The 14367-nt window shown below is 44.2% G+C and overlaps 1 protein-coding gene across 4 annotated transcripts in view; it reads left to right on the top strand.

Annotated features, from left to right (window-relative positions):
• Nucleotides 1–14039, top strand: part of MAPKBP1 (mitogen-activated protein kinase binding protein 1) — a 123384-nt gene extending 109345 nt beyond the window's left edge. For 3 of the 4 annotated variants that reach the window (XM_075129689.1, XM_048854331.2, XM_048854329.2), the window contains 5 exons: nt 883–961; nt 2530–2840; nt 3918–4805; nt 7917–8002; nt 8804–14039. In XM_075129689.1, the coding sequence (XP_074985790.1) occupies nt 883–961; nt 2530–2840; nt 3918–4805; nt 7917–8002; nt 8804–9097 (1658 nt within the window). In that variant the 3' untranslated portion in view covers nt 9098–14039. The remainder of the gene's footprint in view (nt 1–882; nt 962–2529; nt 2841–3917; nt 4806–7916; nt 8003–8803) is intronic. The other variant, XM_048854332.2, reaches the window with a different exon arrangement.
• The last annotated feature ends 328 nt before the right edge of the window (nt 14040–14367 follow it).

Here is a 14367-nt window from a genome sequence, read left to right as displayed (position 1 = left end):
CTATAGAAAGGAATCCTTGTTTCTTGGATTACTGCAGTGTTTCTCAGCCTGGGGTTTGTGACCTCCAGGTGGGTTGTGGGATGGGTTTAAGGGGGTCCTGGGCTCGGGCTTTCAGCCCCAGCCCCAGGCCGCAGAGCTGGGGCTCGGCAGTTTCAGTCCCCTATCTTTTCAAGACTTAGTAGGGGTGGGGAGTCACGAATTTTTTTTTAAGTCCAAAGGGGGTCACCAGCACACAAAGGTTGAGAAACACTGGGTTTGTGAAACTGTTCTTGTTGACCTGGTGAAGCACTGTCCCTGGGATCTGGAGTCCCATTCTCTTGTCCCATCTCTAGCTTTGCCGTGTAAATGAATTAAGTGGTAAGTGTGTCCATCTGTATAATAAGATGGGGTGGCCTCTAGTGGTGCATATTTGCATAGCAAACATCACAAAAGACTGATGAGAAGCAGGGCAGAGGGTGAGAATGAGGACATCAAATTGGAAAAAGAGATATTTAGTTTGTATCAGTCATTTCAGGGATCAGAGTGGCTTGCTAGTCATGATAATGATTGTAGCTAGCATCGTCCCTGCATGCGGTCTATTTTTCTCCCACAAGCCTAGATACAGGATAAGAAGAATCTATGGGGAAAGGAAGAGCAATGTCCTTAGGAAACCCTTCTTTCTTTTAGTATAGTTTGAGGCTGGGGAATTGTGATGTTCTGAGTAGAATAGAAAAGGGCAGCAGGAGATAAAATTAATTCTCTGTGTTGTCTTATTGCCTCAAGCAGTTCTTACATCTCCTCTGAAATGGAGTAGCGCCTTCTAGAATTCATCTGAAAAAACTTCATTTGTCCTAATGTTTGCATCTTGTTGTATAATTTACACATTTCCTCCTGAATCCATAGGTGGATCATGTAGGACCCTGGAGAGAACTGAAAATATCAGCATTTCTTCTCGCTTTCTCTCCCAGTCCCCAGCCCTCAGGTACAACTCTGCTTTTTTTAGTAATGAGAATAGAGTTCTTCCTGGGCACTGGTCTAAAACATGCCAGCAGCCTTCTGGGTTTGACATACCTTGTCACAGTGGTCTCTTTGGATGGGGACCTGGCAGGTGGCTGCAAACTGTCACAGATCAGATTGTCCATTCTGTATCATCCTAGCTACTCTACATCGGCCTAAAGCAATGCTGCTGCTTATCTAATTTGCTTTTCAACATTTATGTTTGGTTTCATTTTCTGCATTTCATTCAGCTTGGACAATGAAAATGTGCTAGTCAGTTTTGTTTTTGTTTATAGTCAGTTCCTAATCAGCTTCATTTCTGGTTTCCATTCAGTGTCTAGGTTATAAACACTGCAGGGGAATTTATTTCCTCTAAAATTAACTGTTTCCATTGAAATTAAAATGAAATAAAAATAATGTAAACACGTCTACTGATTGGCTTTATAAAAGCTTTAATATACACAACATCACAATATACAGGAGGTCAGACTAGACGATCATAATGGTCCCTTCTGACCTTAAAGTCTATGATTCTATCTAAACTTTGGGTTCAAATTGACTCGACAGCATCATTTAAAACGGAGCTAGGTTCACCTTTAGCATTCACAGCTTGTGTCCACATTAAGGGTTTTAGAGAAACCTCCTGCCATTGCTTAAGTGGCAGTGCAGGTTCCACCTCAGAGGTAGCGTAGACTGACTGTTAGTGTTCTTGTCACTCATGGCAGGGTTACTCACCGTCTACTGGCATTGTGCCACCATGGTTGATGCTAGCGCTTCTACTGTTACTAGTTTTAGGAGCGCTACAGTGGTGCCACAGCAAAACTGGGAGATTTCCAGAAAAGTCCAGTTTAAAGCAGCTGTAGGGTAATCTGCATACGCTCATGAATATGTGATGGGGTTTTTATCTGCCCAACTGCCAATCCAGTCAGGTGGAGCAGAGCCTGTTGGGGTTAGGGACAACCCTACTTTCCCCTGCCTTGGAGGAAAAATGAAAATGATGGTACTTCTAGTGCCTTTCACCTAAGGAGAGCAAAAGGTTTTCCAAACATGCAGCCCATAAGATCCTGACCAGCTTTGATGTGTGTTATACCAGGACTGACCAATCACCAAATGTGCTGGGGTTTCCTCTGGGAAACACTCTCGTGGAAGGAGAGAGGGTTTTTGGTGTTGGCAAACTGAGCTGGGAGGGACCAGTCCTGACCTGACCCAACCCGACCCATTTCTCCCCTGATAGAATCTCTCCTCTCCTGGCTTGCCTTCCTGCCAAGTCCCTCCATGAAACACTTGACCCAGGGCTATGGGTGGTACTTAATGCTCATCGTATCACCCAGGATAGGATACTTTGAGACCAGTACTGCCTTGGGGGAAAAATAGACCAGTGTGGCGACAGTACAGGTTAGTTTGACATTTCACTCTCCATTTACCGAGATCTTTGCCCCTGAGAAGCTGGCTTAATAAGTTTGTACTTCTTTACCCAATGCCATCTATTTATTTATTGATTTGTGATTCATTTGTTGCCACCTTGAGAGTCTTAACTCTGCCTTATCTCTGTAGGCGTTTGTCACGCTCCTCATCAAATCTGATCCTGGATCAAAAGCCCATTGAGGCTTCAGCCCAATCAAAGAAGGTTTCTGTCGACCTGCTGAAAAATGGGAGCAGCCATCATAATGCTGCCTTGGAGAATGCCAGCCTTCTGGATGGTGTAAATTCTTACCGGTCCATTTACACCCAAAGAAAACGGAAGTCAGCAGTGGAGACTAATAGGCTTGCTGTGGGACCTGGAAGAGTTATCGCACCCTTTCCAGAGGGTACTGGGAATGCGGGGATGAGGAAGTCCCAGTCAGTTCATGACCTCATTCACGATGGTAAGGAAGTGGATGGGACTGCAGTGTAACTCCAAGAGTAAATGGGGGTGGGGGGACTAAGTTTTAGTAGAGATGTAAATTAATCATAGTTCTTGTGGTAGGTGAGCTACAGGCTCTGGTCTGTCAAGGAAAATATTCTTAATTACTCAGCAGACTAGTCTGCGGCTTCCACCAACTGTTGGCTCTGGCCAGGATCATTGGCTTAGCTGGCCTTCCAAATGAGTGGGAGGAATAGAGGGGTTGGTGGGGGTAGTGTTTAACTTTCGTTCTGACTCTGAAATACTGAAAGCAAAAAAACCCTGACCAAACAAAAAAAGTCAATGTTTGTCATCGTTGGTGCACTCTGTCAAGGGGAGGGAAGTGCCCTGTGGCAGTGAACTGGAAATGCCGAACTAATGACTTTGTGGGTTGGCCAAGCTGCCGTAGCAAAGGCTGAACATCCTGAAATTTCTATAATCTGTGTCCATTGTGAAGTGAGTCAGCATTCTTGGCCAAGCCCTCAGTCCTCAGCGTACAGCCGCCATCCTCATAACTAGCACTGTCTAACAGTCTCAACAGGGAGGCCAAGAATGGACTGAGTCGTGAACAAAGAACTCCTCTCTGCTCAGAGCTGGTTGCAGTAGGTCAGGATTGGTCAGGAGGAGGTCAGAATTAAGGCACATTGGCTGGGCAACAAGGTGGCCCTTTCACCAACACTAAATTCACTATTTTTTGTTAAAACCACACTACTCTATGTAAATGAGTAGGCTGAGGAGAGATGAGAAATGAGGACTTTAACCTGCTTCCTCTGATTTCCTCTCTCACTTAAAAATCCTAGTTTCTAAGGTCTTCTAGCCTCAGGCCTTATGGGAAGGTCATCTTCTTAAGATAAGCAACAGTGCCTCTGGGGAGTGAAGGAGGGGGAGGAGCTCATCTTTGAGATCCGGCTACATTAATACTGTTGCAGTCGTTCTAAATACCTCTGTTCCAGAAGCTGAGCTGGAGTTAATAGGTTGGTACAGTTGTGGTTCTTTCTGATTGCACAGTTCACTGCAGCCTTTATCTAGTTTTGTACGTTTGTCTGTTTAATTTTTGCAGATAAGAGTCCAGGAGTGATATCCTCTATCAGGCAACGTCCTCAGACACTAGTAGTTGTTGAGAAGGATCCAAAACCTAATCATTGCAGGCCATTGTCTGCAAGCCTGCTGAAGATGGATGGGTCCAGCTCCCTGCTGGTCAAAGACAGTAAGGTTGTAAAATCAAAGTCCTACATGAATCCCACAACCAGCTTCATGGCCAAGGTGTCACGCAGCATCTCTGTAGGGGAAAATCTATGCCTTGGTGACTCTGTTGAAACACTGACTGAGCAGAGGACCAGCCCACAGGGGCCTGAGAAGATACAGATAACTCCCACAGCAGAGACTGAGAAGAACAAGCCACCTACAAAGGAAAATGTCCCAGGGAAGCCAGCCCTTCAGCAAGTTGTAAGCTGCTCATCACCCAAGTCCTTTCACAGCAAGTTGGCATCATCAAACCGCGCCCACTTGATTCTTGACATCCCCAAACCATTGCCTGACAGACCCATCTTGGCTTCTTTCTCACCCACCACCAAATCCAAAACCCCACTTGAACCAGAGTCTCCTCAGTCACCTGCTGGGGTCTGTAAAAAGAAATCTTCTCTTCTTGAGGGACGGGCCTTCAAGAGGGAGAGCCAAACTGCTGTATCTGTTGGACCTGCTAAAGAGAGCCCAGTGGAGAATCCAGCACTGAGGATAGATTGCCAGGATGAGCCAGGGATCACTAATCCAAAACTGAAAGAGTTTTCAGAAGGCTTGCACCCAAGGTCTCCTGAAAGCACACTGCCCAGACACAGAGAGAGGTTCTCCAGCATTAGCTGTGTGCTAGACAACCCACTTGGACTTTGCCCACTAGACCCCATCAGGCCAAGGTCTCCCACAACAGTGGCTGCCTCGGCACAGAACTCAGGTGTGCACGGATACCCATCTCTAACCTTCTTCCCCCTTCTGTCTCCTGTCTTTGTGAACCGCTTCACGATTCCATCACATTTCTTTACGTCCAGCTTCTGGCCTGTCTCGTCTTGTCTGCACCTGTCTCGTTCCATAAGTCACCCCCTCAATGGTGAGACATTTCAGTCTAACATCTTTTACTGTGGCTTGAATTTCTGTTTCCTCTCTGTCTTGTGTCTTACGTCATGTTTAGTCAGATAGCAGCCGAATGTTCTGCAGATCTGGTAGCATCCAAGTTTCCCTAAAGGGAATGGCAGGTGGAATGTAATACACACATATAGACATCGTGGGGATTCTCAGCTTGCTGGCTTTTGGGTTGAAGAAAAAGGTGTGGGGTTAATAAACTATAACTTCTGAATTATTTATAAATGGGAGGGAGTAAGCTGGAGGGTTACTCCTCAGCCCAAGAAAGAACTAATGCCATGCCCCAGTCTGTTTCCGGCCTTCCCCTCAGGACACAATCGGTTGGTTCAATAGAAAACTCCTGGGTAACATCAAAACAAAGCAATTTCCGTTCTCCACAGTGGCTGCAGTCCCCAGTGACTTTTCCCTTGCCTCTCTGTTGTTCTCCAGAAAGAAGGGATACTCTTCCCTTGAATCCATTGCTATGTCATGTGACAGGTGGGGTAGTCCGTAACCCTTTCCTGGCTGTTTTAACTTGTCATCAGGGACAGTGTACAGGGCAGTGGACTGTTTGACAGGTCAGACAAACTCTTAACCCATCTTCTTTCCCAATATTGTTAACCAAGCTGTGTAGGGAAATAAGTCACCTTTTATTATCTTCTGCTTGTCAGGGTCCTTCAGTAATGCTATCTTCCTCTCTACAGCGGTGAACTGTGAGGTTACAAACAATGGGTTATGACCCGTCTGATGGAAGCAGTGGATTGTAAAAGGAAAGCTTCATTTCTTATACACACAAAGCCGGGCAATCAAAAAAATAAAAAATAAAATAAAATGTAGAAAAAGTGTATCCATTGAAAGCTTGTGAAGAGAGGTTTTTATCTAGATGTGGAGGTTTTTTTTGTATTTTAGTAGTGCCTAGATGCCCTGATCTAGATTGAAGCCCCGTGTTGTATTAGGCATGCTACACACATCTACAGCAAGACACATGATCCTAGGCCTGAAGAGCGTATAGTTTAATACTATACAGTAGTTAAGTTTCAGAACAATGAGTATATCTGGGCTTTTCAAGAGCTAGCACCTACTTGGAGCTATGGAATCTGATTCTACAACCGTAATGTCACAGACCAGCTGTTTGCACTGGTGTGTTTGTTTTTCTTCTAGATTTGAGAGTCAGAGCAAAGGTCACATTACTTTTGGGGTCAGTTCACAGGAAGTTTCAGCCCAAGATCTGTAAGGGAGACACAGATCTGCAGCTAGAAATCCTCCACCACCACCACCATCACCACCACAAAAAAAAAAGCAAACGGGAAATGATAAAAGGCTCATACAGCCATATTTTTTTATTTATATGTAATATATAGCAAGCGCTTTGTAAAAGGACGTTAATACAGCAGCTTAGTTTGATCTACTGGATAGGGAATTAGAATGAGGGTTAGAGACCTGAAGTTTTTATCATTGTTCTGCTACTGACCACTCTGTAACATTAGGGAAATGACTTGACTTTTCTGTCCCTCAGTTTCCCTTCTATAAATAGAATCTATAAAATGTGGAGATAAAGATATTTACTTTTGCACAGTCCTGTGAGATCTAGATATAGGAAAGTGTTGTAGAAGTCCTAAATATTGTTGTCATTACCGTGTTAACTGACCTATGTCTGTTTCTGAAGGGGTACTGTCTCCACCTCTGAGAGCCTATAGCTGAAAATGCCCATTCATTTTTACTACATTTACAGCCTCTCTTTGTGCTGGTGGTTCACAGAGCAGGAGGACAACATAAGTTGAAGATCATGGGAGAAGTCCAGAAATGGTGCTGAACAGAAAGGGTTTAGCTTTGTTTCTAATTTAGTAAGGATCATTGACAAGAAAATTGAAGCCACTGTGTTCAAACTATTGGTGATTCAGGAGGTGAAGAATGCATGGATCTGAGATGCTGTCTGGGAGCATCAGCATATGCCACTGGCTTATCTGTTCTTCATGTATTTTTTTTTTTTTATCTTGATGCTTGTGGCTAGGTTCCCCTTCAGCTTTTCAAAGGACGGCATCTCTAGTTTAGAAGTACAGAGTTACAATGTTCTTATGACCACTTTTTATTTTCTAGGTAACTAAAGGAGTCTGTCCAGTGCCTTTCAGAGCAGGAGATAATAGCTGCAATTATGCCTATGTGTCTGTCTATTTGTGTTGTTTAAAGACTGCCCACCTTCAGCTGTTTGACAGCTGGGTTAATAGGGGATATTAAGAGTATAGCTGAAGTTGTGCTTTTCTGGTATTTTTATAATTCTAATGTAATGGTAAACGTCATGTATTGTTGAAAAGTACAGTTCCCATTCTCATGGGTGCTGTTTGACAGCTCTACCTTGGTCCCCAACTGCAATACATTTTGATGATTTAAAACAACCTTCATTATAATTCATCTTCATAACACATCAGATGCTTGTCTCATTCTGAAGATGGTGTAAAGAGAAGTACATGGGGTTATAGAGGAGTTGGGGGCTGCTTAGTGGGACTTTAGGTTAGTAATGCCTTTTGCCTTTGGAGACCTTGACTTGGGTCACAAATGAAAGAGGCTTTGATGGCCTCAGCTTATCCACAGTTACAAAACCACATTGAGTGACAGAAATCAGGGCAGTTAGTCTCTGTTTTGCAGAGGCTGAGACTGAAAAAGTGGGAGTGTGGAATGTTAGAACTGAGGACCATCTCTGGAAAGGTATGTGAGGGATGCTTGCGCAGTGCTTGCCTACACAATGCATGGCTCAAGCCAGTCTGGTTTAGCCTCTCGTTTAAAAGTTGAATGAAACACACACGCGACCTTTAAAATAAGTATTAGCCATTGTGTTGCGGAAGTGGTTATTCTACAGATGGATTTCCTAACAAATGTGCAGGGGCTGGGGTGGTCTAGGAGACTGGGATATGTTCATGGCTTAGTTCTTTTGTTTATTCTCCCTCTTCAGAACGTCGCATCAGCATTGAGCAGTGTGAACATGTTGTATCTGAGCTCCAGGACAGCATGCGCAAGGCCGTTCACCTTTACCGCATGGTGAGTGACTTCAAACACTGGTCTGCCAATCAGTCAGCTTGTCTCTAGACCTCAAGAGTTAAGTACACACACACGCTTGATGGATTGAGGCATTCTTCTGATCGTGTTCTAGTGACAGAGGCAGCATCTGAGTTTGGGGCTGGGAGTCAGGAACTCCTGGAGTCTAATTCTGGCTTATTCAATGGCTTGCCATATTGCCTTGGGCAAATCATTTAATCTTTGTACCTGATTGTCTTCTCGGTAAACTAAGGGTAAACAGGTTTCAGAGGAACAGCCGTGTTAGTCTGTATTCGCAAAAAGAAAAGGAGTACTTGTGGCACCTTAGAGACTAACCAATTTATTTGAGCATGAGCTTTCGTGAGCTGATGAAGTGAGCTGTAGCTCACGAAAGCTCATGCTCAAATAAATTGGTTAGTCTCTAAGGTGCCACAAGTACTCCTTTTCTTTTTAAGGGTAAACAGTAACTCCCTCGCAGGGGTATGGAAAGGATCAGTTAATATTTATACAGGGCTTCAAATATAAAGCACGATTGAAATATTAAGTTTTATTATCCTCTGATTTTTCTCTTAAATCCTTTAATGCCCAGGGAAAGGATTAGCAAATATGATATGCAGTAGGAGCTGGGCTCTTTATGTGAGCACACATGCACCCTCCAATACCACTTTAAGGCAGACTCTATACTTAGAGCAGTGTATTGTACCCTTTGCTTAGACACATTTATGGCTCTCAATGGCCCTAAAGGGTTGAGAACTCCTTCTTTTTGTCTTGTTTAAATTCTAACTGCATTTTTTTAATTCTCAGGTATCCATGGACATGGAGTCTTCTACTGACAAAGATAAGATTGCTGGCCTCCTAACGGAAACGTTCTCCGTGATGAAGAAAGAACTGGACTCCCTGAAGGAAGGAGAAGAGCTCCAAAGGGCCAAGAAGGTGCTGGTGAAGCCACACGATGCCATTAGGTCGCTGAATGAGGGAAGTGGTGCTGCCCTGTCCAGTCCTAGGCGTTTTGGGGATGAGCAGACTCTGGCTTTGCTGGAACAGTACTCGGAGCTGTTACTACAAGCTGTGGAACGGCGCATGGACAAAAAACTCTGAAGGGGTGGCGGTCAGAAAAAACACTTTTTGAGTAAAACTGATAGCTCCATAGAAATAATCCCAGGAGGACCACCACAGTGGAAGCCTCAGACAAGTGCTGTCGCCACCCTGATCTATGGAGGGAGAGACCTTTTTAAACTGATCTTCTCAGCCCCATAGAACAGGTGTCTCCTAGTTTTTAGCAATGTGCTGGTCACAGTTTTAATAACTTTCCCCAATACTCTTCAGCTTCCAGTTTGTGAACACAGCCTGGAAAGAGGAGTGTAGAGAAGTTGTTTGGAAATCTGTCCATAGCTAGATGTTTGGCATCTCCCATAAGAACAAAAAATAAATTCAGTTTGCCCAAGAAGCTCTGAACTGCTGACTAACAAAAGGGGCCTGGATGAAGCCAATCACTCCCTCCCAGGGCTTCATCAGAATCCAAAGGCAGACTTTTAAACGTTCTATTTATTAATTTATTTTTCTGACGTTTGCGCTAACCTTTTCACGAGTATTTGGTGGCCATTTCCTTCCCTTTTCAAACAAACAATTTTTTTCTCCTTTGCCGTATCCCCACGAGACACAATCTCTGTATTATAGTAACCCCTAACAGCAGAGGCAGGCTGGAGTGTCTGTGCAATTACCAAATTGGTCTTCTCTGCTGCATCCTCTCTTGCTGATCTTCCTTTTCCCATCCCTGGCTTGTTTCCTGCAGTAATCCTGCTGTTGTGATGACGACCCTGTTGGCTTTTCCTTTTGTTTCAAAGACGGTCTGGGATATAATTTACCTCCACTCTCTTCTGAGGGGGGACGATTTGCTACCCCTTGGATCAAGTTGTGGGGATTATGTAACAAGAACATTGTGGCTTTTTAAATGAGCTTTGGCATTTTATCTGTGCTCAAATACTTGAGATTGGGTTTTCATCAAACATTAAAAAGAAAAAGGTTGAAATAATGTAGGAAAATTAAAAGACAGCTACAAAATTCCTTTTAGCCATGTTCTGAGAGTGGAATTGGATACTGATCTCTTGATTCTAATGAGACTGTGGTGAAGGGGGTGAGTTGGAGGTGAATGATTTTATTGGGAGAAGTTAAGTGGGAGGCAAGGCCTCCATCTCTTTGAGTGAAGCCCTCAATCAGAGTGATCACCCATGCAACTGCTGCTCCCTTCCAGTTTGATGCTTTCATTGTCCTGGTAGGAAGGACCGTCAATGGGTTTCACTGTCTCTACCTGGAAAACAGAATATTCTTAACCTTCCAGGGGAGCAGAGAATAATTTACATTTTCTAACGGACTACAGAAAATGATCTCCGGGGAGTGCTGAGCAGCCAGTATCGGATATTGTGGGATGTAACTATCCCCATCCTTTCCCTACCCCTTTATGCGTCTCTTGATGGAGAAATAGAAAACCTTGCCCCTGTGAGATTGTGTGTGCAATAGCCTTCTTGCCTTATCAGACTTCTCCAAGCTGGCAATAATGTATTTATTGTCATGGCTTACAAGTATCCAGTGTTGCTATTGGTCAGTATCAGTAAGCTAGTAAAATAGGATGTGGTGTAGGGGAATCCATATCAAAGCAGGTGGCTACCCAGGGAGATTATTCCATTTTCTTGCTCTGCCTTCAGTCTTCCTCTTAAAAAAACATAGAGCAGAACAGTCCCAGGGTGTGAAACTCTAGTATCTAGCCTAGCCCTGGATATAAATGTTGGCTGGCATCAGCAAAGGTCCTTTAAAGCTGGCCAGCCTCCAAAGTTGTGTTCCGTGGTCATGAACTTGAAGTAGATTTTTCTGTAGTTGCTTCGGGGCAAGCTGGCCATCATTCTGGTCTTGTGGTTCTCTGGAATGGGGCTGGCTTTTCTTCGCTGCACTTGGGAACTGGGGACCTGCAGTGCAGCCTTTCCTCTACATGACTGGCTGGTCTGGGGCCAGGCTGGCCCATCTGTTCGCTGCACTCCGGGGCTGGGGGACCTGCAGTGCAGCCTTTCCTCTACATGACTGGCTGGTCTGGGGCCAGCTGGCCCATCTGTTTGTTGAACTCCAGGGCTGGGGACTTGCAGGGCAGCCATTTCTGAGCTTGCTGGCTAGCCATCAGTTCGTTGAGCTACAGAATTGGCGACTTCAGGTGTAGGAAGCCCTTTCAGAGCCTTTCAGCTGGTTCCTCCTGTCATCTGACTCTATCTGTCCAAACATTTCAAGTGTCCTCTCTGACCTTTAGTTCAATAGAGTTATACTGTACTTCAAGGTTTAAACCTCAGATTGCTGGGCTTCTAGTCCCCTCCCGCCATTGTGTTGTGCTGAAGGGTATGGTGAGCTGGGATTTTGTGGGAAGCATCTATGGCAAATGGAAAGGAGCTGTTTGCATAGGAATGAAGTGAAGATCTCTGGGAACTTCCTTAGATGGAGGGGGCAGGGATGCTCACGAATGGAATGTGAGATGGCAATCCTGTTGGTTTTCTGATGAGGATAGTCTGGGTCAGGCTGACTGTGTGGGTCAACCAGCTATTCTCCCTTCACTTTCAGACTGTGAAAACGTATGTGCCAGTCCACAGGAGGTTTCTTGCTGGTACTGGGGCACAGACACTCAGGTAAAATAGCAGTACCTTCAACCCAGGCATCTTCTGGTACCGGCAATAGTGGTTTGAGGGTTCTTTATATGCCTTCCCTTGTAGAATTGATTCCACTTTATTATTATTTGTATTTAAAGTATGAGGTGGTGACACCGGATTGGAAAGAATGCTGCAGAGCAGATGGTTGGAATGAATAGAATATGCCCCAAAGCCATTCCTGTTAGATACAGTAATCCAATCCATGGCGTACCTCGGACTGTCGTAGGTGAAAAGCAGCAGCTATCAGGATTCACAATAGTGTCAGATACGGCTCCCTCAGAGTAATTCACAGAGAGTGAGTTTTTTTTATAAAAAAAAAAAAGATGAATAGGATTTTTGTGTGTGCTGGCTGTGGACTTTGCCTGGGTCCTGGGTGTAGGTGGGAAAACCGCAAACGGGGCAAGTGTCTAGTTAGAATTGTGGTAGGGGCAGGCTCAAGCAAGTAGATCGGCGGGCGGGGGCGGGGAATCTGTGGGGTGTTTAGCTTTAAAATAATTAGAAAGTAGAGTCAGGGCCTCCAGGAGAATAGTGTTAGGAATAGAAATAGGCTTGGCTTCAAGAACACAGGCTGGCCAATAAAGGCCTTGACGGGGTATGAAAGATGTAGTGCAGCAGAGGCAGGGCTTCAGGGAAGTAGAACCAGGACTGAGTTTAGAGGTGTGAATTAAAGAATAGGTGGGGTAGTTGTTTTGTTTAATGCCTTTTTATTGAGCCCCTTTTTTCCCCACCTGCTCCCATGTAAACAGCTGTTTCTTAGAAGGTGTGGGAAGGTTAAGGGTATGTAACCTCAACCATTTGCTTAAGATTTAGCATTAAGAGGAGTTGTGAAGCTAAAGACCTATAAATCAAAGTGATATCCCAAGTTTGGTGGTGAGAAGGGGTGAAGGGAGAAAGTGTTGCAGAGAGAAAACTTGATTCAGTTGATATATAGATATATATGGCAATTCCCTCATGATTTCCCATTGCTGGCAGTAGGAAGTGTGCTGAAAAATTCCAGTTTTGAGAACAAAGGGAGCATAAAGTCCTCAACAAGATAGTGCAGTTGGTAGCTGCAGGCCGCACTGCTTACATTTGACCTGCATGTACATCATAGGTCATTCCATAGTCTGGCAGGAGAAATCCTGAACAATGATTGGTGGCTGGCAAGTGAAGAAGATTGTGGGAGGAGGCAATTTTGGAGCCTGGACCCCTTATAGATTTGTGTGTGTGCGGATGTAACGTATTAAAGGAAATTATTGTTTAGCAAAAACTTTTAAAGAATTTGGGCCTACCACTCTGTCCTCTTTGCGTAAACGCCATCCCTCCTATCAGGATGTTCCTGGTTGAAATGACAATAGTTTTTTCTTCTCATCTTGATGTAACTTGTGTTACTTTTCCTGAGGGAGCTCTTAGGACAATGCACAAAGACCTGTGAACAGGGTGGTGCCGTGGAAAGTACTTGAATCTGACAAGACAGCAAATCCTTTGTGTTTAGTTCCCTCTAAAGCCAACTCATGTTTTTGGCCGAACATTGAGACGCACAGCTGGTGCTCTTACATGAGCCTGCATTTCTTTCACTTTCTCTCTCAGGTAGTCTCCTTTCTGAGGAATCTCCCAAGTAAAGGTTGGGGCAGGTCTTTTAGCACTCTCCTCACTCATCAAATCTCTGAGGAAGCAGTATATTTCTCCAAAGGAGTTGAAACAGTATGAACTTTCAATTTTAAAGTACATTTTAAAAATCAAAAACAGAAGAGGAGGTATTTAAACGCTGTTGGTATACTCCTGCATTTGTAAGTTTTTTCCCTTGGGGTGCAGTGTCCCGGAAATTAAATGATAAAAACCTCATTTAGAAGAAAAAAACAAAAACACAAGACTTCTTGCAGCCCTGGAGTGCTGTTGAGCAGATGTAGATAAGACTAGGATGTCCAGAATTCCGGATTGCTTGTTGTAAATAATGTACCGGATTGGACTGCATATTCGTGTGGGTAACCTGCTGTAAAGCATGGACAAAGATGCATGGGGCAGCAATTTTAGGAACAAGCCATGTCCACTCTGCATGTCTTAGTTATGCCATAGGCACCAGACAAAGAACTCTTTACCCGTGTTTTTCAACACTACCTTTTTTCCTCCACTGTTTTAAAAACACAAAAACAAAATCTTTATTTATGAATGTGTGGTTTTTTTATACTTTGGCTTTAGGTAAAAACAAATTAAATCTTTAAAATGTCTTTTTTTTTAATTATTTGGAAAAAAACTGTTTTATGTTTGTGGGATTTTTGCACTGTGAGGCACCCGTCTGGGGCCTGTTTTTAACTCTGTATTCATTTGTACTCTGTGTCTTAAACAGTTTCAATAAAAATGTGATAATTTGTTACAAACCCATCTTTAATAGAGTTTATGGCCAGAAGGGACCAGGACTATCATCTAGTCTGACCCCTTGTGAGAATGAGCTAGGGAGGTGCCTAACTCCACGCAAAACAGTCCGAGGAAGAGGCGCTGCTGCCTACCTTGCAGCCTAGTGGTTAGAGCACTCACCTGGGATTGGAGAGACCCCTGTTCAAATCCTTTCTCCTACTCTGCCTGAGGGGGGAATTGAGCCTGAGTCTCCCACATCCCAACCATGTTCTCTAACCACTGGGATAGAAGTTATCGGGGGTGACACCATGTCCTCCTCCTGCCAGATTTTAAATGGGACCTGATTCTCAG

The sequence above is a fragment of the Caretta caretta genome, chromosome 6, assembly GCF_965140235.1.
Source record: "Caretta caretta isolate rCarCar2 chromosome 6, rCarCar1.hap1, whole genome shotgun sequence".
Taxonomy (NCBI): domain Eukaryota; kingdom Metazoa; phylum Chordata; order Testudines; family Cheloniidae; genus Caretta; species Caretta caretta.
Note: the sequence above shows the minus strand (reverse complement) of the source record. Positions and strands in the feature narration are given on the sequence as shown.